Consider the following 26488-nt stretch of genomic DNA (forward strand, 5'->3'; position numbering starts at 1 on the left):
TATTCATTTTGGTAAAGATCTTGTAATTACTTTTTGAGTAATCCTGCTAACAAACAAACAAACAAACACACGCTACCGATTACATATACCTCCTTGGCGGAGGTAAAATATCGCCATTTGGTACTGAATGTGTCGACACGAACAAACGAACAGATATGGAACGCCAAGAGTGCATCATTAAAACTGCATTCGACTCGATTAGCGAAACACGAAATATCATAAACATGGCAACATGGCAAACCAGGTCAAAACGGCCCCTTTTTCAGTGTACAATGCGGTAATCTCTTCTTCCTCGGTTACATTTGCCTCATTTTAATATATGTCACGCTAGGCTGAACAACACTCTCATGAATAATAAACAGTTGATTACATCATACTATACTGGGATTTTACCTCTTGAATATTCATAAGTTTCACTTGCACTACAGTATTGGGCCGTAATTGTTTGACTTGGATGGAAAAGATAAAACAAGATATTATTTATTGTATCAAATACTATGTAATGATTATTATGAATAAACTGGATTTTTCATTTTCAATTTAAGTGCTTTCTTGAGAACAATTACCAAATTAAGTGACATGAACACATATTCATCAAAATTTGATTTTGTGCTGCTGACAACGTTAAACACGTAGTGAGATATTTATTCACCAAATCAAATTGAACTTTCAGTCAGATTAGGCCTATACCTAATACACCTGTATTTCTTGTGTATTTCTTCAATACAATTTTATTACAAGTCTAAAAGATGTGTCAGATAAAAAACAATTTTTTTTTAAATAGCTACTCGGGGAAATTAAACAATTACTGAAATAAAACACAGTGTCATGTTTTCTAGGTACCGGGCTATAACTATAACTAAATAAAGAGAAAAGGTACCCTTAAGGTGCCTTAATTATGACCTCATCATATAAATTTGGGATGAGTTAGTTTAGGTGGAATTTAAATGACATCATGGTCTTTAAAATTATTGTAGACGACAGAAACTTGAGTCACATTCCTAATCATTTATATTTGGTATCACACAAGTGTCTTTAACATGACATGGATACTTTATCACAACTTTATACAATACCTACTTTCTTATGTAGAGATCATAAACAGACTATATACTACAATGTTCCTACAGTTCACCGGTCTGTAGGGTTAACTAATACAATACTATAAATCTACAGTATCTTTTAAGATAATTATTTCACACATACATACACATAGACAAAACCATACTAGAATTTTCACTAGAAGTGTGAATTGAAAAATTATTCGCCGCCTTTGAACCAATGGGGGCCAAAATGGAATCTGAGAAATCCCCAATTTTTAACACAGGCTGCGTTTTAAAACTGCATTTTAAATCCACCCTGGGGGATATTTTTGCTTATAACTTTGTTTGCCTATCATAAAAGAGAACATGACGGTTTTTACAGTTGTTCGTTAAATGAATAATGAATATTAAAATGACCAGAAACTCTTCAGCAACAAGTACCTGCAAAAGTCACTACTATACTACTGTACTACTACTGTACCACTAAAAAAAAATAATGTACCAATTAAGTATAGATTAAAGCCAAAATTATGATTAAAATTAATTAAAGTATCTGATATTCTTATTTTATACGTATTTCTTATAAGAATACCAATCTATCAATTGCTGATAGTACTTTTTGTGATGTATTTAGTTTAGGATTTTGCAGAAGTGACATTTCCAGCATCTTTTCTTGCCATTTCAAAGTCGATTTTTTTAAATTTAAGGCATGTGGTGTGGTACCACTGAAAACAGTTGGTACATTCGATCATTTTTCTTGTAGGATTGTGTATGTGACATTAACAGTATTTACTGACATTAAAATTTATTTTCTTAATTTGTTTTTTAATTTTTATATGTGGAAACATAGAAATGATAATGAAATAATTTATATAAAACAATGTAGCCTATGTATGTATGTATTATGTGATCGATATAAACTTTGTGCTAGCCTACTCTAGCCTACTCTCCTCCCAAAAATGTGATAAATATATTCTTTAGCGTATCATCACACACGGCCGGTTGTATGAAACTTTATGTTATGAATATTCAAGAGGTAAAATCCCAGCTCAGTTGTATAGTATGACGTAAGCAACTGTTTATTATTCATGAGAGTGTTGTTCAGCCTAGCGTGACATATATTAAAATGAGGCAAATGTGACCGAGGAAGAAGAGATTACCGTACAATGCATGTGTGAAATGTAAAGCTTTCTTATGGCCCTCCCCATGCACATGTTCGCAACACACTGCTTGGTAGGCCTATAGTGTTCGTTATAAGAACACAAGATGTAATTATACGTCCATGGTTTAACCATGTAATGTATAATATTTATTTCTTTTTAATTTATTTTTAATATGTCGTATGCAGTTTTAATGATGCACTCTTGGCGTTCCATATCTGTTCGTTTGTTCGTGTCGACACATTCAGTAGTAGTATCAAATGGCGATATTTCTGTATTTTTTCAATCAATTGCTTGCTTGCGAGTATTATAAGGTATGGTTTAAAGATCTTTGGCTATGTTCGGCTTCGGGATGTTATACCACACTTAGGCCTAGGCTAGGCTAGGCTATAGGGGTTGTCGGTTTCGTGTTATGGGTCGAGGTCGCCCTGGTGGTTGGGGTCGTACAATTCGAGGTCGTCGCTTTCTACACACCCCTGCTAAGACACTGTGAAACAGGTTAATGAGTAGGTTTAGTTTTACGATTATCAAACATTTCAATAATGGTAACCGACCGAAAACGGCCAGAATGTCCTTCTAAAACCTTTTTACCCGAGTCATTATCATTCCGAAAATCGTCTACACTTCCTAGCGAGCGAAGCGAGAGGGGGAGCGAGCGAAGCGAGACATGATTATGTCTCTTCCTGTTTTTCGAAAGAGAACTGGCAATGACCAAAATCTTCACACAATAGTGACTAGTGGTTTCCAAGATACAGAGTACGTTATTAAAAATGGCGGCCATTTTTAATTATGCAAATTAGGCTACTTCCTGTTGTCGAAAAATGTCCTAACGTTGATAAATGTGTTCAGTACTGTCTAAAGAACACATTTCATCAAAAAAACCTTTTCTTGCAATTTGTGTGAGTTAAAAGTACCAGACAAATACTGTAACCAAATTTATATATTGTCAACATAAAGAGGCAGATCAAATCAGATATTTCCTCAAAATGATTATTGCATGCATGCCATCATGTTCTGACCAATCTTTGCAAAATGAATTTTTTAAAGTTTTATAAGTTTTGCTTTATTAACCACTTATTTTATTTAAGGTCAGCGTAACATTTTAAGTCTGATTTGATTAATTACAGAATTATAATTATATTAATAAAAATTATAATGAAATAATAAACTTTACTGATCAAATAATTTGATTACTTGTAAAACCATCCGCATCATAGTTTGGACAACTTTGCATCTATTTGGTAACTACCTAATCTATATATAAATTTACGTAAGGACAAAATTCGGTAAATCGCGCCTTACTTCTAGAATATTTACTCGATGGTATATAAAGTTGGTTTGTACTTTCGGTACTGATTTTAACCACCTGATGTAACCCTGTTTACTAATTAAATTCAGTTAGATAATTAGTTATTGACGATTAAAACGAATTTAGGTTCAACGATTTGCCCCAAATAGGGGTGTTTTCTGATCGTGGTATACACTGTCTAATGGATGTCCATCTTAAAAAATACCCGCCACAAAAATGCGAGGAGGCTTCGCATTTTCCTATCTCCTCCTACGATAATTGTTTTTAATAGCTGAAAACCGGTTGTACAGCTAGAGTACAGCATCAAAATGTTGAAGATCTTCAAAATCTTCTTAAAAAAATACTATTTTGATAGATTTAATATACGATTATACAAATGTATTGATTTGCGATGAATGGAACATCCCAATCTCTCATTCTGCCAGAGTTTGGTTTAACACACGGTAGGTAAATATATGGGCCCTTTGAGAATAAACTTGCAATAGGGTCATTCCATCTCAGTTCACCCAAAAAAAATGGAATTTTAAACCCTACCTCTTCCAATTTTGATGAAATTTGGTATATGGGTGATTCATAGCAATTAAAGCCAAAATTTCAAATTTTAACTTTATCGGACCAACGGTTTTCGAGATATCGCAATTTCTATTTTCGGTTTTTACGCAAAAAAGCGCGCGGCCGCCACGTTTCAAAGAGCTGTATCTCGGGAACTATAGGTTCGATTTTAAAAACAAAGGTATTTTTGTAAAGGGGAGACCATAAGGAACCTAAATATACTAATTGTGTGTGTTTTATGTTAATTTTAAGTTGAATAAAACTTTGACATATATTTTGACCTTGAAATTGACCCCGTGGAACACGCCCGATTTGTTGGTGACTATCACGAAAAATGTAGCCCTACGTGTCAACTACAACATATAAAAAAATTGGAGGGGTTTTTTTCTTTGTTTCCATGAAATTACAATTTGAAGTTGACATACCTCTTCCTTTTAGTGTATTTTTGGTGTTGTTATACTTATACACAGTGTGAACACTAACTGTTAAGGTGTCTTTTGTTACGCTTTCTCATCAGGCCCACTTAAACAGTAGATATATTTTGATATGAGAAATACTGGGTAACTCACATACTTTTCAAATCAATTTTGACACATAGTTTAGTGTCCTTACTATGTTATTATGCACATTAACATATGCATAATAATAATAAGTGATTGCAGAGAACATACAACAGTCACTGTATATGCCTTTTTAAAGGTTGTCATCCCCTATATAAAAACAAAACTACCAACCATGAAAAAAGTTCATTATTTCACAGATGGATGTGGCGGCCAATACAAAAACAAATATAACTTTATTAACCTTTGCCACCACCAGGAAGATTTTGGTTTAGACGCCGAGTGGAAATTTTTTGCTACATCACATGGCAAGAGTGCGTGTGATGGCATAGGTGGAACAGTTAAGAGGCTTGTCACTAAGAGAAGCTTACAGCGTTTGACTGAATGTCATATTATCACATCTCTCAGTATGTTCGACTACTGTGTAATTTTTTATTTTTATTTTATGTCTTTAGGCAATGTGGCCAAGGATTATCAATAGTGAATTAATCACTGTCCTATCAGATAGGTGGTAATCCCCCTGATACAGGGGCTTTTGTGTGAACCAGTTCACCGGGGTAACCCCCTACTCTTTTTCGAATAATGAACTGGGTTCTTTAAAGTACACACATGTTATAACTGTGTACACTGGGCCTACGGTTTATAGTCCTTATCCGAGAAGACTTGTTCCACCACCAGAACGGAGCGAGTCGGCCTCGAACCCTTGCCGATGTTGTTGTTGGCTCTTTTAGGTACGGTAAACGGCGCCCCTGCCTTAACCGCTCGGCCATATGACTCGCTCATATGGACATTCCAGGCATCAACTTTTTTCATGTGGGAATAGATGAGGTATCTACTGTGGAAAAAGAAATAAAGCCGAGATTCAACCTCGCCCAGACCATCAAGGGTACATTACAATATCATCGCTTTGTTCCCGTTTCTCTGGCACAGATGCAGGTCTACAAACTTAGTACCCAGATAAACTCTCCGGATGTGGTAGTGATTCAAGAATCTTTCAGTGATGAAAATGAAATTGTTGCTGATACACAACCCACCATGATTAGAATTCAGAATTTTGTGTGCTGTAGTTATGATGGTGTCCCATGGATTGGTTTGGTGGTGGATGTCTCACTCTCAGAAGAGTTTGGGGATTATCAAATTAAATTGCATCCTCATGGGCCAGCGAAAACCTTTTATTGGCCGTCCAAAGAAGACTGTTGTTGGATTCCTGAATCAAATGTACATTGTATTATAGCCTCTCCGTTTATAAAATCCTCTTCGACTAGGAATTACAGTATTTCCCAAAATGATCGCCACAACATTTCTAAATACTGTTTGAATTGTCCAGATGACAAGGAGTAAAGGCCAGACATAGACAATTGTAACATTATAATAATTAATTTTGGAATACATCAAATTGACATTGAAGTAATGCATGGACAGACACCAAAAATACACTAAAAGGAAGAGGTATGTCAACTTCAAATTGTAATTTCATGGAAACAAAGAAAAAAACCCCTCCAATTTTTTTATATGTTGTAGTTGACACGTAGGGCTACATTTTTCATGATAGTCACCAACAAAACGGGCGTGTTCCACGGGGTCAATTTCAAGGTCAAAATATATGTCAAAGTTTTATTCAACTTAAAATTAACATAAAACACACACAATTAGTATATTTAGATTCCTTATGGTCTCCCCTTTACAAAAATACCTTTGCTTTTAAAATCGAACCTATAGTTCCCGAGATACAGCTCTTTGAAATGTGGCGGACGCGCCCTTTTTTGCGTAAAAACCGAAAATTGAAATTGCGATATCTTGAAAACCGTTGGTCCGATAAAGTTAAAATTTGAAATTTTGGCTTTAATTGCTATGAATCACCCATATACCAAATTTCATCAAAATTGGAAGAGGTAGGGTTTAACTCATTGGGTGATCTGAGATGGAATGACCCAATACTGTAAATACCTATTAACTATTTTTGGTCCTCATTTGAATCAAGCATTTCTTACTGTGAATGTTCGTACTGTTAGCGGGACTGTTAGATGTAATATAAAAATATATACATTTATAAACTTTATTACTGAGATTGTGGATAGGCTCTACTGTTAGATATATAACACATTATTATATACAAATAAACTTTATACTGACAGTTCCTTCTCACAGTTTGTATTAATTAATAATTACCAAAAATATAAACGTCGTAGTGGTGTATCGTGACATGTACTTTAATATTTCAATCGATTATGACAGTGACAGTTTTAACAAAGTATTACATCGCAAATGTTTTACTGTATTTAGAGGTATATTATTTATAGGCCTATAAAACATGAAAAAAATATTTTGTTACTGAGTGGATAAAGAATATATTTAAAAATTGTTCCTCTTTGTACCTATCCGCTTTCCCATCCCTCAACCCTAATGTTACATACAAAACACAAATTGGGTTTCTTTTAAATGAGTCCAAATCAAAAATTTGGACTCATTTTGTGATAAGTTTCTCCTTCGGAAGTAATTCCCAGAGTGCTAATTTTAGTTGACTACATAAATCATCGTGTCTATTTATTCGTTTCTGTAAACGACAATGTATTATAGTCCCGCGGTACGTACATTTGAAATCGCCAGTTTTGTTACGCTGAAATTACTGTGTATTCGAGAACCATCTGTGGGCACGACCTAGATGCTACGCGAGCGAAGCGAGCGTACCATCTAGTACTCATAATTAAATGTTGACGATTAACTGACCTTATGTCAACTGATGAAATGATGTATTGCTCTTTTACATTGCGTAAATTTTTGTTAAATGTTAGTTTTTATTTGGTTTTATAGGCAAGTTCTATGATTGGTCAATATTGACATTTGACCCTTAATCATGAAGGATTTTTTTTTCATACGGTGATTGAATAGATACCTGTATCATAAAAATGAAATAAAAGACCAAATTGTGCTCCAATAATTCTTGACTCTGCCTAAGTCAAATTCGCGCAAGTCAAAATTTGTTATATGTTGTCTTGTTGCGGCTTAAACCTTAAAATAAAATATATCAATACAGTTTGTCATTGCCGATAAAGGAGGCTTAGCATTTATTAGGCCTAGCTAGCTAAGCAAACTCAATTAAAGAAGGCTCATCGTGTGGGCCGCGATCGTGACAGTGTCTACTATGCCTAGGCCTAGCCGTAGCGCGGCTAGTGAGTGGGCCTAGGCCTAGCATCTGTAAGTCCAAGTTCGCATAACTCGAATTGACTGTAATACATATTGTTGTAATTGGTCAATTTTGAACTTTGACCCCTTATATCTCGAAAACGCTTCCTATCCTGATCGATTACATTACCGGAAAATTCTGGTATAGAGTTGGATGGCAATCAGTGTTTTGAGAAAAAAAAGCTTGTAAAAATAGTCCAGTCAATCTAATGATATACCCACCACAAATTGCAATAGTAACAAAGCAAGTATTTTTGAATTCCATATAAAGTGTAGAACAACATACTAAAAGTCACCGAAAATCCAAGCATTGGGTAAAGGGGTCAGAGGTCAATAAAGGTCATTTTAAGTCAAAATTAATATGCTCCATTAATTACATATATTTAACCATTTGAAATACATTATATACAAGTGTGATTTATGTCATCCGAAAGCTTATTAAATTTCCTATTCAGTGATATCAAACTTATAGTCATAACATTTTATTCAGCATGTCATTTTTGCGGAAAAACACAACATAATGTGTCAATTTTGGCTAAAAATGTTGTTTTCGCTGTAAACAACAATGGTATACACACAGGGATACCCTGGGGTGAACATTTCAGTCCAAAGCGATACACATGACCAGCTCAAGATGCAGATGAGTTCCTGTTCCTGTTGCTTCTGGATGATCTACATTCCATTTTTTCCAGATGACATTTGTGTTGCCATGGTTACAGTATTTATATTGGGATGTGTAAGTATTTTAACGATTTTTTAACCAGTAGAAATACAAAGATGTTCAACAGCAGTTTGATAATGACCTCCATGTTGTATGACGTTCGGACCATCTGGGCTGGATTGTCAACAGACCTGGTGATTGAAAAAGTTTCTATGAGAAGCCTCAAAGAAAACCAGAGGTTTGACAAGAGATTTAGGAATGAGTACATCCAGACCAAATCTGCGCTGAATGTAATGCCTCGCAATAGTATCAGGGCGTTACTCCAGCAGCGGCCAATATAAGAACTTATGGCCACACGTCAGGAACACAATAGCAATTGAAAAATCCATTTGGTTACGAATCAGAGACTTCATACCATTGACACGGGAGTTACTGCAGGTGACTCGGAATATTGGCAATGTGGTATTAAGCATTGAATATTTTGGACGGATGTTAGGCCAGAAAGTCTTGCAATGTATTCAAGATCCTGGCAATAAAGTACATACAGGCAAATATGTGTGCATCGATCCTACAGTTCCAGAGGAGACTCGAGGTGACAACTGTAATGATATTGTAAGCCTGAACACAACCGTAATGTGTACAGCGCCCCCACACCGCACAATTCGTGCACATGGTTTTGACAGCCATCTTGATTCTGGAGTTTCTGCATTAAAAGTTATAAAAGTTTACACAGTCGTCTATCGCGTTATTAAAGTCATTATTCCCATAAGTCATAACATTACATGGTGGCAGCCAAATGGATTCGATCACCAAGCCAAGCATCAATTACCAGGCTAGCAACATGTCTGCAGAAATCGCAAATTTTAAGCAATATTGCAAGCTGCTGTTCAAGGGTCCTCTCGCCAAGGTATGCAAGGACGATCCGTCACGGGTGACTTACATTTTGATTTGGCTAGGTCAAGAAGGACTGAGAATTTTTAATTCATGGGGAATGGACCAGGATGATCAGACGCCTAAATCAATACTCGAAAGGTTGGAGAAACATTTCACACCCAAGACAAATTTCAGATTGTCGAGATTCGAGTTTGGTAGGCTCAAACAAGCATCAGGTGAAAAGGTGGACGATTACGTCGCCAGGCTACGTTTGCAAGCACAGAAGTGCAAATTTACGCACGCAGTCGCAAGCAACGACGGGCAAAACGTAAGTAATAATCTCTAAGAATTCGATGAACGAATCATTGAGCAATTAATCACTGGGACAAATTCCACAGAGGTCCAAAAGAAGCTTATAGCTTCCAGCGATTTAACGCTAGACAAAGCTATAGACACAGCCAGAACACATGAGGCAACAAAGGCACTTGTTATCTGATCCCTGAGTCCTTAAGACAGGACATCCTCGACAAGCTACACGAAGCACATCTTGGCACCACAAAAACCCAATTGCGAGCACGCACAGCGGTATTTTGGCCAAACATGAACGACGCAATACGCACAAAAGTTGAGAACTGCGAAATTTGTCAGCAACACGCACGACGAAAACAGAAGGAACCAATAATCCAGCATGAAATACCTACTAGACCTTGGCAAAGACTAGGAGCAGACCTGTTCGCACTAAACGGCTCAAACTATATCATCATCTGCGACTACTACTCAAAATTCCCAATCGTCAAGAATCTACGCAGTGGGACCACATCTAAAACAGTCGTCAACGTGTTAAAAGAAATATTCGCTGAGCACGGTACCCCAGACGAAATCGTTAGAAAGCGGCTCATCCACCAAAGACGGCGCACATGGTAAGGCGGGTCAGGTGGTAGTATCCCTGTACATTTTACCAGTGACATGTTCCACAAAATAGAATCACTTTCTGTAACAAACAACAATTTATAAATATTTGTAATTAGTATTTGAACAAAATGGCAATGAGTGAATGCAGCTGCTGATACAGATGTTATTTCGGATAGTACAAAAAACCATTGAATCAGCAAACAGGAAAACATCTGTCATTATCCGATGACACGGATCTATCTAGTGCTCCTCTGCAGTCAAGCATTTAAAACATCTTGTGATATTCTTTAGAACTATCAAACTGGTTCAAACAGTACTTTTGAGAGACATCTGTGATAACCTTCTGTTTGCTCATGCGATACTGGTGACAAAACATCCAGAGTTTTCGGAATTGGAAAACAAGTGGCTCTAAAAAAAGCTTGTCATTGCACTTATTTCTGACATTATGCTGTAGTCTTCAGATGCAAACAAGCTACAAAAGATGACATTGTGGTTGCTAGAGAAAATGATTTAGTGTGTCTGTACAATGGACGACCTGGACAACGTGGAATGCCTTTGACTCCATCCCATCTACAAGTTCAAGTTATCTTTTAGCAATGGAGTGGGGTTGATATGTGTACCGAAGATTGGGGATGGAAGATCAGATGATGGAAACATGGTTCCTCTACACACAGACTTCAAGCCAGCACCTGAGTATGTGGTGAATGCAACGGAATTGCACTGTACTGATACCCGAACAAGAAAGTGATACTGATGACATAGTTGTCAGTCCTTTTCTATTTGAAGGATTAAACAATATCATCCCACGGGGCAATTCAAATAAAAAGGTCTGGATTAAAATGATCTTACAAAATATACAAAAATATCACAATGAACAGTACAATATAACAAGAGTCAAAGTTCAAGAATTTAAGAATTTAACTGGCAAAAAAGAATTTCTACATGCCAGGCATCGAAAGCGACGCCCATGAGGCACCTGAGACATGAGCTTGAAATCACTGAACGGTTAACATTTTATTCACTGAATGGTTAACATTTTTTAGAATAGCTCTACTTTTTTCTAGAGTTTGCATGTCACAGAAGGAAGATAAGCTACAAAGTTGACAACCTATTAATTTAGAACTTAAATTAACAATTCTTTGTAGTGAGTTTTTCTTTTTGACCCTAAGACTAAAAAACCAGCATATAAAGTAAAACAGTTAAAACGTTCTCAATAAAGGAATTATAAAAAACCCTGAGAATTACTTTATCGACATTAAAATGGTTCAGCTTCCTTAACAGATAAAGTCTCTGGTGCCTTTTCTTTACTATTGCCTCTGTATTTAATTCCCAGCTGAGATTGTCCTAGGTATTTAAAGGAATGGACAATTTTGCTGGTTCGTCATTTATGAGGGATACCAGAGGGCTGCGTTCTTTCTCCTTCCAAAAATCTACAATCATCTCCTTGGTTTTGGTCACATTGACTTCCATCTAATGCGGAACCATGGCCGTCCCGTGAATTTTTAAGGAGAGACAGCAAGACAGTGTCGTCGGCAAATTTGACAAGATGACTTTTGTCCTGTTTGCTGCGACAGTCACCCGTGTATATAATATACAGGAGAGGAGAGAGGACGCAACCCTGGGGAGATCCAATACTTGTCATTACGTACATTCGTTGATACTAAAATCATAAAAAATCTATCTATAGTAAATCATGAGTTGATTCCAAATTATCAAGACTCATTAATTAATCAGCAATAGTACATACCGCTAATGAATTTCAATGTTCTACTAGCTAGCATCATTTTTCCTATTTCATGATGATACAATAGGTACAGGAAAAACATTATTTGCACCAAATACTTCCAATATATAAATAAACATAATTTAGTTTTACGCTATTTTAAGAAAATTTGAGTTTTCGTAAAAGGTCACTGACCTCTATAGTTACATAACAACTGTTGTATCAATTAGTTTTTAGAGTAAGAAATACATATTATACACATTTGTAGTTATTTAGATTTTATTGGCAGGCATAAATGTTACCTCTAAACACAAGTTTCATCAAATGCATCGGCAATTATGGAATAAGACATTGCAGTTAATAATTTTGTTAGGAAAAATTTGAGTTTTTGTAAAAGGTCAAACCTTTTGACCTCTAGTTACGTATAACTGTTGTATTAATTATTTTTTTAATGTATATTAGTAGGATATATATACTATACACATTGGTACTAAAGCTATTTAGATATGATTATAAAACAATGGATTATAGCATAGGCATAAACGCTACCCCCTACCACAAAATTGTTTACATTACATTTGATCAAGAATCAATTTCAATAAGAATAGTACATTACTTTTAAAATTCTTCTAGTTAACATCATGTTTCCTATTTTATGTATCGATAGGTACAGAAAAAACACAATTTTGATTAAATGCATCCACAATTATGGCATACGATATTACAGTTAATCATTTTTTTATGGAAAAAAATGAGTTTTTGTAAAAGGTCAATAACCTTTTGACCTCTAGTTATATAAATAGGTGTTGTATTTAGTTTTTTTTAAATTGCATATTAGAAAGAAATATATATTCTACACATTGATATCAAGATTATTGAGATTTGATTATAAAACCACAAGTTATGGGCATAAATGTTATCCCCTACCCCAAAAATATTTACGGAATAAAATCGCTATATAGTTGTTGAGATTACGTAAAAAATAATGTGTTCCAATGCTTCAATTTTCGGTGACTTTTAATATGTCATTCTAAAGTACATTTGGAATGAAAAAATCAATGTTTCGTTACTATTGCAATTTGTGGTGGGTTTACCTCTAAATATCACTAGATTGACTGGACTAAAAAGTTTACACCTTAGCAAAAGGGTATTCTAATTGTTGTATTTCTATTAAACTTTTTACCTTCGTTCTAACTATTCTATATTCTCTATTATAAAACACCTAAATAAATTCCTGTCATTTGATTGGACGATTGTGGGTCACATGGCGTGCAATAGTACGCACTATTAAACAATCGTTTAATAGTACTTTTTAAACATTTTTGTGTACGAAAAAAAAAAACGTTTCGCGGATGAAAACAAAATCTAGTGTACAAATTACAGTACTGTGAAATACAACAACAGCGCCACATGTTGTCTTGCCTTTTTGTTTGTAAACACCAGCAGCAGATTTTTGTGTGAGAGATATATACTGTATATACACTAATTTCATTCAAAAAGGCATTTAAATTTAATAGCTTTTGATCATTTTTACGATTTTGATTAATTGGGACATAAAGACGTGGAATCGTTGGAAAAAAACACAATTAGCCTATGAGAATTTTCGTATTCAGCTGCAGCCTAGCCGGGCCTATAATGATGATGAAAGGTTATATTTCATCATTCACTTCATGCCATTATTTGTACCATTACACTCATAAACATTCATTATTTGTATATTATTATGCAACATTTATTAACATAATATTAATTTAAAGCTCAGGTACATGCATGAATTTTAAACATAATATCTGGTTAATTGTACATAAATCAAATATTTGTAATAGAAATCAAGACGAAAAAACATGAATTTCCCTTAAAATGGTGAAATACAAAATTTGGAAAAATTCTGCTATATAAACCAGGAAGACTTTTTTCAGTGGTTAGGTAGTTTAACCTAATGTAATAACATGTCTGGTGACTCCATAGAAGGTGAAAAGAGATGGTGGATATACGGTGGATAATTTTTGCTATAGCATGAAAATAAAACTCTGAAGTTGAATGAAAATACTGTACTAGAATCGTAAAATTCAAGTTATATTACCTACTGTATATAGTCATTTTATAACATTTTTTACCATCGTTTATTTTTCATAGTTTTTTAAAAATGCCTCTCTATTTACAACATTTGTGTATTAATAGAATAGAGATTTTGCTGTGTAATTTGAACTATTCTTTCTTATTTTCCAACCAAACAACAGCAATTTATTTAGATGTTATAAATAGTGCTTTATTTTTAGTTTATTGTGCAAGTGTATTGGGAAATCATACTGTTCAAATGGAGAATGATTTAGAGGTGAAACCTCATTTTTACATCAATGTAGCTGATATTGATACAATTGAAGCAGAATTGTTCTTTGTAGCATGTGAGTATTGCCATACCTTAGTTGTCTTTTAACTATTGAACAAACTCCAGCCTCAGTTATTATAGAGTAGTATAGTACTTAGTAGACACATCATCAACAACATAATAGAAAAGTTGTTTTTCATTTTTGTTCCATTCACTATGGACTCTATGATACCAAAAGTTGTTGCATCACAGAAGCAAAACAAAAACATCAATTCTCACACAATGCATTTACAGTGGACCGCTTGAAATATTAGACTTTTAGACTCAACTTTTTTTATATAAGTTTTAACATCCTTTAAGGTAGAACAATTCAGCGCTAAGCTGGCCAGTATGTTAAGTTACAGAGTAATATTATTTCCTATACTGTGTGTTCTAGTACAGGTACACCACAAGGTAGCGTATTGGCACTTTGTGTGTTCTAGTACAGGTACACCACAAGGTAGCGTATTGGCACTTTGTGTGTTCTAGTACAGGTACACCACAAGGTAGCGTATTGGCACTTTGTGTGTTCTAGTACAGGTACACCACAAGGTAGCGTATTGGCACTTTGTGTGTTCTAGTACAGGTACACCACAAGGTACCGTATTGGCACTTTTTTGTTTACTCTGTACACTTCAGATTTTAGGTCGATATCACCGAGTTCTCCAATGATAAATTTTGTTGATGATTCAGCTATGGTTTGACTTATTAATAACAACCTTTTTATCTATACTTTTCTGAGATTATTGCCCATATGCAGTAGTATTTATTTTTAAGTAAATAGTTTGTAACCTTAAATTAGATCGAAAAACCTAGGGATAGGGGTTGCTATTCAGAATTATAGTGCAATTTGCATGTCTTTGATATTGTGTCTAAGGCTTCTAAACAATTATATTCACATTTTGTTTTAAAAGAAGGTTAATGCTTTCAACATCAGAATTGTTGCTTTGTATGCATACTAATACTTGAGTATGCTTAGCCAGGTCTAACACTCTTCAATTACCAAATACATAATTTTTTAAATTGAAAAAGTACAGAAAAGAGCTCTTAAGACAATTCTAGGCCAAAATTACAGTACTTATTTGAATATCCTTGAGGAACTTTCCATTCCATTGATTCACTTGAAAACATGACAAACTGCTCAAATTAGCTTTGGAAAAAAATAGTTGAATTCAGATATTATTCGGACATTTTCATTTCCAAACAGTACTGAAAGCTTAGTTAATACTTATTTATCGATATACTTTTTTCCTGTTGTGGTGAAATTAAATTTTGAATTGAATTGAATTAGGTCATATCGTTGCAAAACAGAAAGGTTTAATGTTAAACTACTCAATAATGTTTGGTCTATTTGTATTGTTGAACTGTTTTCATTTCTATTTTACTGTTTTATATTTATAAAATGAGCTTTTAGCTATGTCATTTTTTACCACACACATTTTGTGCCATACCTTCTGAAGTAAGTACCAAAGTACCAAAGGCTTAGCATTTATTAGGCCTAGCTAGCTAAGCAAACTCAATTAAAGAAGGCTCATCGTGTGGGCCGCGATCGTGACAGTGTCTACTATGCCTAAAAAAAAAAAATATATCAATACAGTTTGTCATTGCCGATAAATGAGGCTTAGCATTTATTAGGCCTAGCTAGCTAAGCAAACTCAATTAAAGAAGGCTCATCGTGTGGGCCGCGATCGTGAAAGCTTAGTTAATACTTATTTATCTATATACTTTTTTCCTGTTGTGGTGAAATTAAATTTTGAATTGAATTGAATTAGGTCATATCGTTGCAAAACAGAAAGGTTTAATGTTAAACTACTCAATAATGTTTGGTCTATTTGTATTGTTGAACTGTTTTCATTTCTATTTTACTGTTTTATATTTATAAAATGAGCTTTTAGCTATGTCATTTTTTACCACACACATTTTGTGCCATACCTTCTGAAGAATTAGTCCCTGGGATTTTAAAGATGTGTTTACATACTATATAACTATATAAATAATAACTTGTTCTCAGGTACAACTGAAAAGATATTCCTGGAAAAGAAAGATCTTTATGATGTTTATGTGGACAATCAGAATTTAGTTGTTCAGTCGAACTCAATGAAAGACATATTGAAAATATGTTATGCGGATAAAGAGAAGTTCAATCAACTAAACAATCAACGTAGCGCACAACTCTTCAAAGCACAAGAACTTGAGGAAGAAGCTATGCAGGATGATCAAGTATTTGCTACGTAAGTGGAATTTCAATTTTTGAACAAAGATGGTTGGTTATTAGAGAAAACGTTCTTTGTGTTGTCATTTGAGACATATTTTTTTAAGAATATTATAAATAAAGCATAAATCGGAGATGGGTCAGTAATTATTTAAAGTTCTGTCTACACTATCAAACTAGTGATATGATGTCACCGTGTCTATATATGGGCACATCACATTTTTTTTGTCACATACAGTTTGATAGTGTAGATTGAGCTTAAGTCACCATTCTTCAAGTTTGGTTTTAAATTGATCAGAAAAACATTTTCAAAATGTGTAACAAATAACAAAATGTATATTTCGAACAATTTAATTAGACCAAATTCAAGTGTCTACGGAAATAATGCCCTGGATTGTGGGTCAAAGGTCAGAAATTGTATTTCCTGTCATTTTTTACTAAAATTGATTTGACTGATCAATTTGAGACCAAAATTACCTTGCTGTGACCAGTGGTTTTCGGGGTTTAAGGACCTATTTGTGTTTGGTCTTATAAGCGTTCACACTGACCTTTTGCCAAATTATTGTTTGTTTTGCGTCATATAAAGTTAAATTGCATCGACTTACTGTTCTCTAAATAAATAAATAAACTATTTTAACCATAAAACAGACGAAAGCTACTTAGTAGTTACATCAGATATTTAAATATAAACATATCTGCAGTATTTATGATTAAATGAATAATATTTTATATTAATAAACCATGTGAAGACCCAATTCAACTAAAACATTTGGATATACAGTACTTTATATTATATTATTTATAAAATACAGTATACATAATATATTATATTAGTTGTTTCTGTTTGATATTTACTAATATTTTTATCACCTTAAATGTGGATTACAGTTTTAAAGAATTAAAAATAGGCAATACTTTTTATTAGATGTTGAATGAAAGAAAACACTTTTTTGCTTGATACAGAGATGCATCTAGATTAGTTTACTCCTTAGTATAAATAACAAGAAATATTTCTTACAAAAAACGCTGCTCGTTTGTTGACGTAACAGTTTTAAAGATATATTGTCCCCCTGAAAAATATTTTTTATTTCAAATTTGTTTTTGAATGTGTCATTTTATTATCACATAATAGTTATTCCTGTTTTAATAACCATAACAATTATTTACCTGAAAAAAATGTAATTTAAAGCAAAAAATACTTGGTTTTGGGGTTATAATTAAACGTTTCTTTTCTCTTTTTATACGTGAATAAGTATTATTTTTTTGTTACAGAAGTGAATAACTTTTGTATTTGAAGTAAAATACAACAAGAATTCATACTTTGTCATAATTGTGCAATTTAAATTGAAAAATAAAAAATACTGAATCTGTGCTTTTTAAATAATTTAAATAAAAATATTTACTCTAGTAGCTAGATCAACTTTCGTATGCACTTTGAGGTCCAGAGAATTTGACTTCAGAAATTGGTTTAGGGTGGTCAAACAATCATTTTTGGCTTGGTTACACATTTTGAAAATTTGGCGAAGGGTCAAAAGGTCAGGGTGAAAGGTCATAGGACCAAACACCAATATGTCCTTAAATCTCAACAACCACTGGTCACAGCGAAGTAATTTTGGTCGCAAATTGATCAGAAGGTATACATTTATATTCAGTCTAATGGGACATTTTAGTCAAAAATGACCGGAAATGCCATTTCTGACCTTTGACCCACACCTCAGGGCATGTATGTATCTCCGTAACTACTGATCGTAGACACTTAAATTTGGTCTTAAATTGTTTGAAATAAATATTTATTATTTGTAGCACATTTTTAAAAATGTTACAAAAGGTCAAAGGGTCAAGGTCAAAGGTTATATGAACAAATAAAAATAGATACTTGTATCTCGGCAACCACTCGTCGCAGCAAGTCAATTTTAGTCTCAAAATGTTCAGAAGGCATGCTTTCATATTCAATCTAATGGGACATTTTAGTCAAAAATTATCAGAAATGCCATTTCTGACCTTTGACCCACATATCATGGCATCTTCATATCTCTGTAAGTACTGGTCGTAGAAACTTAAATTTGGTATCAAATTGTTCGAAATATACATATTTACATTCATTGTAATAGAAAATGTGGTTAAAAGATGAACAGAAATACTATTACTAATGTTTCAAACAAAAAACATATCTCTACATAACTTATCCTTAGACAGTAATGTTATGCAATAACTGATACTTTAAATTGTTTCAATTTCAAGTACTAGTTATTGCTGTCCCCAAGAACATTTTGATAGAAACGTCAAGCTCAACAGTTCTTTTCGGAATGCTAGAAGTAACTTGCCATGTGTATCCGATTAAACTCCCCGGGCATTTATTGTTCAAAGGGGTTTTTAGGGGCAGGGGAGGCATCTTTATTTGTGGTATAATATGGTAATATGTATATCAAATAAATACCACCTAGATGTAAAAAAAAATACAGCACAATTAATATCAAAAAGTGAAAAAAATGCTTGGTAAATTGTAGATTATGGTAGTTAATGTAATGTGTTGTGATACAATTATTGTGTAAATGCATGTGGCGGGCGTATTCCACATGGTGTTCTATTAGAGGGAATGGTGGCGTTTATTTGAGAGAGGCTTTTATTCAAAGCGGGTGTTAATTCGAATAAATACTCTAATTTTAATAATTATAATTCGTTTCTCAACTGATAAAAGGTACTTTACATGATTCGTTTTTTTCTTTATGCTTTTTAACGAAATGTTTCTGTCTTTTAGAATAAAAGTGACACTGTCATAGATAACATTAAATGGATCTTCTCTTCCAGGTGCCAGTATAATGATATAAAACAATGACATATCATTATCCTGACACAATTGCACTCATAATGGATCTTCATTCTATCATCTGTTTGTTTGTGACTACAATTTGACAACAATCTTTTGCATATTTTTAAATGCCAATATATAGCTTCATTACTATTGTACAATATGTCCAGCTTTCCTGAAAACACCCTTGTGTACTGTAGTACAGTGTTGTAGTATGATTTTATCATGATAACTTCTGATGCTTTTATTGTCAATGAATTCAGTACCTAAAACATGTCAAAGTTTCTAGTGGTATTGATAATAAATCTCCAGAAACATATATTGTTTTATTATCTACACTGGGAACAGACGTGTATAATATACACCGACAAAACTTATACATATTATTATGTATAAGTTTTGTCGGTAACATTCAAAAATATTATGCAACAGTGTTACGGAATAATGACAATGAATTGGTCTATTATAGTTGTCTGTGATACCTTTTATTACATGATTGTACTGGCAACAGGATAGAATGAGGTTTAATCCAGTTATTATTCTTATTATATTAATTTTTTTTTTTTATCTGGGGTGTATTTATTTGATTATACATGTTACCATTATTACACCCAAACAAAATAAACGCCTTCCATGAATAACTAACTGCCCGGACCTTTTATTCGGGTAACTATAGTAAGTTACTTCTAGCATTCTTAACTGTTGAGCTCGAGTATTTATTCGAATTAACACCCGCTTTGAATAAAAGCCTCCATTCCCTCCAATAGAACATCATGTGGAATAAACGCTCCGCCACATGCATTTACAAAATAATTGTATCACAACACATTTCATTAATTACCATAATCTACAATTTACCAAGCATTTTGACATAATGTTATCATTTTTTTATATTAATTGTGCTGTATTTTTTTACATCTAGGTGGTATTTATTTGATCATACATGTTACCATATTATACCCCAAATAAATATGCCTCCCCTCCCCCTAAAAACCCTTTTGAACAATAAATGCCCGGGGCGTTTAATCGGATACACATGGCAAGTTACTTCTAGCATTCTGAAAAGAACTGTTGAGCTTGACGTTTATATCAAAATGTTCTCGTGGACAGCAATAACTAGTAGGCCTACTTGAAATTGAAACAATTTAAAGTATCATATTGCATAACATTACTGTCTAAGGATAAGTTGTGTAGAGATATGTTTTTTGTTTGAAACATTAGTAATAGTATTTTCTGTTCATCTTTTAACCACATTTTCTATTACAATGAATGTAAATATGTATATTTCGAACAATTTGATACCAAATTTAAGTTTCTACGACCAGTACTTACAGAGATATGAAGATGCCCTGGTATGTGGGTCAAAGGTCAGAAATGGCATTTCTGATCATTTTTTACTAAAATGCCCCATTAGACGGAATATAAATGCTACCCTCTTAGGACAACTACCCTCTTAGGACAACTGCCCTCTAGGACAACTACCCTCTAGGACAACTACCCCCTAGGACAATTACCCCCTAGGAAAACTACCCTCTAGCCAGGGCTGCAAAGTAACTTTTTTACTTGGTAGCACTATCAAATTTGTATGATGGCCGCTCATAATAATTTTTGGTAGCACCACCAATTTTTTTAGTAGCACCTTTTCATCCACAACTAACCCCCTTCCCTCAAACCCCATCCGCGCAGATCCGTTTTTAGTTTAGTTGGGGAGGGGGGTGGGGTGTATAAAAATGAAATACAGTACAACCTTAGGCTGGGGGTCAGGGGGCCGCCAATGGCCCCGATTTGGGGGGGGGGGTGGATTTTTTGAGTAATTATAGGTTGTTTCAATCGATTTCTGAGCACATAAAAATTCAGCACTGAAGAATTCAATTAATTTGGGTTATGCACATTTAGGCACTGGTCCTGATGCGCCACTTATATTCACGCAAGATCTATTATTTTTACGGTACAGAAAGAAATTACTGCTTTGTATATACGCGTAACCTTTCGTAGCCTACGCGTAAGTAGATCGTAGGTCATTGTTTGCTAAACATATCCTGTAATTTCCAAAGTATTGTTCGTTGCCATGCCTACGATTTTATGATAATATCTACGCGTCGATCGTAGGGTGGTTCGTAGGGTTAGTAATTTGTAAACACCAATGTCATCGCCTTTAGTTAGGAGCATAAACAATGGAAACAAACATGTATTGTTGGCTAATTAAAATCCTAGACGTTAATTTTTGTAGCCGCCCTACACATCGGTTGTCCTAATTTGACAGGACATCCGCCGACGAGACGAAATCACGCAGAGAGAGTTTCGGCGGCCTACATGATTCAATCCTACCTTGGTTTAGCGAATTATAAAAACAACAACACCTTGGCTAGGACACCAACAAAATATATGCAAAATAAATATATATTCCATGTTAAGATTTAACATAGGCCTTTGTAAATTATTATTACGACAAAAGACCCGACCAGAATTTGGAGGGGAAAAACGTGCGAACCGTGGGAACAATTTAGAGCTGTATTACGTTTCATGTGACGCAAAATTCAGGTACACTGTTTTGTAGCCATCCCCCTCGTACCGAGTAAAAAAAACGTGCGAGAGGTTTGCGGTGGTAAAACAGAGTATCGCGTTTCATGACATGTGACCAAAAAACTAGGTCTGTATTAATTACGGTCTTCTGTTGGCAGTCTTTTTGAGCGACCGATTGAACGTTCTGATACTATATTTAGAATGAATTGTTTACGATCTTTTTGTTTGCATGTTTCTGGATCGACTGGACGTTCGCTATATTATTTTTATTAGTTGGCATAGTTCATTGTGTTGGATCGTGTCTGTACGTCTACATTGTGGGAAATTTATATTCGCCGTTGAGAGTAAAAAAACACACACGAATGAAACATTTACAAATAAAAACTATTATATTATATATTTCTTAGTAATGTACAAATTGGTCCTCCTCCGCCAGTCAAAAAATAACACATTAAATAATAATTTTCACACCTTGTTACTTACTAAGAACATCGTGAGGTTGTTTATTTAGGTTACTATTAACGAAGCCAAACAATGTAACCTACAAAGCCAACAACGTAGCCTGTTTTATCTACGAAGCTACTTCGTAGGAAAAGTTGCGGTTTTTTCTCTGATATATAATTTTCGATAATCAGAATCTGGAATAAAGTATTAAATCTACTGATAAACAATACTGCTGTTTAATCTATATAATGAATAGATATTATTATATATATCATTAATTACATTATTTAGTAATCATGATATAACCATTTATACTGCCTAAAAAATGCTGATGACTGCGCGGCGACAATCCTTTGTCTTATCTACCGCGCCCGCCCTGGCTAACTTCTGTGTACGGCGGTACAATTGTTTTTATATTCCTTCTTTAAAACGGAGGTGATTTTCCACGAGGTTTGTGTCGTCCGCGCGTCACACTGTGCTGTGTGTTTGGTGTCCTGTTGTGTGATTGGGTATGGCAGCATGCAATAAATGGACGAACTTCCAATCACAACGAGTGAAATGAAATGAAAATTAAATATTTTGACAGGCTTATCAACTTAGAAGCCCATCGTTGGCCAAAGCTGCTGTTGCATGCATTATTTACCTTGCATGATAATAATGTTAATATAAAATGGCGATGGTTAAACTCAATTAAAAGTATTCTGAATAATACTGGATTTAATCATGTATTTTCAAATAACATACCTATAGATTCAGCATGGTTTAAATTTTTTAAGTGTGTTAATAAAATCGTCAAATGTATGAATTGGATTGGTTTAATAAAAGCTGTACCAAACCATCATTGTTGTCACTTTATGTTAAATTTTAAAAAATGCCTGAGTTAGAAAATTATCTTACTGCTAAAACTGATTTTCATGGTGCTCAATTGAAATTTAAGGCAAGGTCAAATACTCTTCAACTTGAAAGTAGATAAGTAAATGGGATATGAATAATACTGGTAATTGTATGTTATGTAAGGATGAACCTGAAGATTTATATCATTTTATGTTAAATTGTAAAGTACTACAAGAAGTGCGAATTTCAGAATTTGAATGCTTGGAACAAAACCTTAATGATTCTGGTCTTTCAGATCTATGGAATTCACTCCAGTTAAATAATTCAGAGGTTATCTTAGGGCCGCCTGTTTCTGATGAGCCGAAATAATCGATTATTAACCGTTTATTTTTTTAATCGATTATTTTTGGGCAGCAAAAACGGCGCAAAATAAAATAACCGATTAAAAATAACTGATTAAAAACACTCAATCCATTGCGTGTTTTAATCGATTATTTCTTGTTTTAATTTATTGCGGAGCAGTTTTGAGCTGCAACACAAATAGCGATTATTGACCTCACTTTGACCTCTAGAGTATGACAAACATAATATTCACGTCACAAAGCATGCTGTTTATTTGCGCGATATCGACGACGATCAGCAAAACCACGATCGCGATGTAATAGAATAACAATCAAATGTTAAACATTTGATTTTTATTATTTAGTGGGGGAGAATTATACCGAGAGACTCCAGGATTCTGTGTTACAAGTACACCCGTTACATACCACCAGTCCAGGCTAACGATGTTTTACATGTCATTTTTTAGGCATGTTGTCTGTTGACTTGTTTCGGTAGAAATATAGGGTATAGCCTATAGGCCTAGCAGGCCGAAGGTAGAACCAACGAACTTTTTTCGCCGACGTGTCCTTATTAATATAACATCATTATTCTGATTGTATGTGGTACGGTAGTAGGCCTAGATGTTTATTTTACAAATAATATAGCTTTACGTAAGACTATTAAGAGTAATTTTTAATCCTACATGTGAGAGTTTTAGGCAGCGATAGGATGTAAACAAACCAACTCTCATCGGCCTTTCATAACTTGAACTGCGCTGTGGGGGAATGATGACGTGATTTTAAAAACCGATTACCTGAATAACTTGGTGGTGATTGTTCTGTTCTCATTCCAACAATGTCGATTAATATGGTAAACAAAGCCCATGACATTCTTGATAAATTCTGCAAATCATATCTTAAGAAAGCATGGGCCTTTAGACAACGTATAAAGTCTAACATTATCGAATGATTTTTTATATTTTTTATTGTATGTAATTTGGTTTAGTTATCTTACTTTGTTCTTTTTCTTTTTTTATATCAATTCTGTTTACAGTCATCAAATAATTCACCACAGCTGAAATAATTTAATCTATGCTTTCCTGTTTATTGATGTCCCTAAATTGGGTTCCTATTGTTCCTTAACATAGATTCTAAGTACTGTATATTCCTTTGTTCATATACTGATTGATATGCTAATTTAGTGTCCAAGCTTATGTATGTGGGTTGCATTTAATTGGTTTTAGTTTTACAGTTTATTTTTAATTTGGCTTTATACTCATATATTTTTATATTGTATGTTTAATTGTTTTAAGGATGCACCATTATTATGTGTGCCGCTGTTCAAAAAGCGTTTTCCAAATAAATTATTATTATTATTATTAACGAGTGTAAAATGTTTAGGGGCTTTGTACGCTTGAATGAACCTGACTCCTTTGCGGCGGCGGTGACTAGTGGAAACTCCTGAGTAGTAGAGAGATTAAATTACACAGTGTTTGAAATAGGGAAAATACCGTACTGACTTCAATTTGAAACAACTCGCACAAGCAGACGATCTTGTCGCGCTATGCGCGACCTATTCTGTTTCTTTAGTCGCAAACAGAAAAATTAGGTCGCAAATGCGACCAAATACCCCTTAATTTGCAGCCCTGCCTCTAGCTAGCCACTAGGAACAACTACATCTTACGATTGGTAACCAAATTAACAAGCTGCTTCTTTTGGTGCCCAATTGTATTGTAAAATCAAATTGTGTGTGAAGAGGGGACTATACATTTAACAATATTTGACGTGAAATTATTAAAATATCGACGTATGTACTTAAGATTTGTAGTCTATTTTGTAATAACTGTAGCGATATTTGTTTTTTAAAAACTTCTAGGACAAGCTATGAAAAACGATTTCCTCAATTGGCGCAGTTTTCTATGTTTTCATAATAGGAAGACTAAGAAATGTATGAACTGTCAAACGGGGGAGAGAGAGATTTTCAATTCGTCTAATGTAATCAATTGATTAATAGTGTAGGTTTTTTTTAATCTAAAGTAAAATAAGGAGGTTCTGCTCTGTAGAAAACGAATTGGAATAAAATGAAATAAGTAGAAATGTTTAAGTCATAAACACATCATGGATATAATTATTCTTTAGGTTCTAAAAATGTTTATTGTCCTATTTTCTCAGGAGTGGGGAGAAAAATGTAAAAAACAAATCAATTAAAGTTCTTCTATGAAGTAGTAACAGCCAAACCAATATTCCATTATTACCGGACTTGTATGTAGTAGTAAACGTATAATGTCATTTAACAGCATAACATAAGCTCTTACGGTAAAACATTTGTTTTGAAAAAGAAATAAGAGATCGGGCCAATTTTATCGATAATAAGGGGCTTCTCCAGTCCCAATATCTTACAACTACCCTCTAGTCCAACTGCTATGCCCCTAGGACAACTACCCCTCTAGAAATACAAAACCTACACCTTTAGGTTATAATTACGATCTTGTAAAACTTAACTGAACTTCAAAACATAGGGAGAGAGATTGATCTTAAATGAAAAACTGTTTGATTGTCTGGTGCAGCTAGGTAAACTGTATGTTCCTAGATTTATATACGGCATCTTCGTGTCACACAAAAATAAAATAAGCCACCCCTTTATTTTCAAGATTGGAATACGTTTTAATAATTTGATCGATTCTCGTTTAATGTAAAATAACTGCTGAAGATACGCTTATTAAACAATTCAAAAGCTTTCATTCAAGATCAATCTCTCTCCCTATGTTTTGAAGTTCAGTAAGTTTACAAGATCGTAATTATAACCTAAGGTGTAGGTGTCATGATATAGGTGTGGTTGTTCAGAGGGTGTTGTTGTCTTAGGGGCATAGCAGTTGAACTAGAGGGTAGTTTTCCTAGGTGGGTAGTTGTCCTAGAGGGTAGTTGTCCTAGGGGGTAGTTGTCCTAGGGAGTAGTTGTCCTAGGGGGTAGTTGTCCTAGGGGGTAGTTGTCCTAGGGGGTAG

General features: G+C 34.1%; 1 protein-coding gene across 1 annotated transcript in view; it reads left to right on the forward strand.

The window, feature by feature from the left end:
* LOC140056048 (DENN domain-containing protein 11-like) overlaps nt 1-26488 on the forward strand; it is a 53489-nt gene that overhangs the window by 24882 nt on the left and 2119 nt on the right. Inside the window, exons 6-7 of the mRNA XM_072101277.1 lie at nt 14256-14381; nt 16356-16575. Of these exons, the coding sequence (XP_071957378.1) occupies nt 14256-14381; nt 16356-16575 (346 nt within the window). The remainder of the gene's footprint in view (nt 1-14255; nt 14382-16355; nt 16576-26488) is intronic.

The sequence above is a fragment of the Antedon mediterranea genome, chromosome 8 (assembly GCF_964355755.1).
Source record: "Antedon mediterranea chromosome 8, ecAntMedi1.1, whole genome shotgun sequence".
In the NCBI taxonomy this organism is placed as follows: domain Eukaryota; kingdom Metazoa; phylum Echinodermata; class Crinoidea; order Comatulida; family Antedonidae; genus Antedon; species Antedon mediterranea.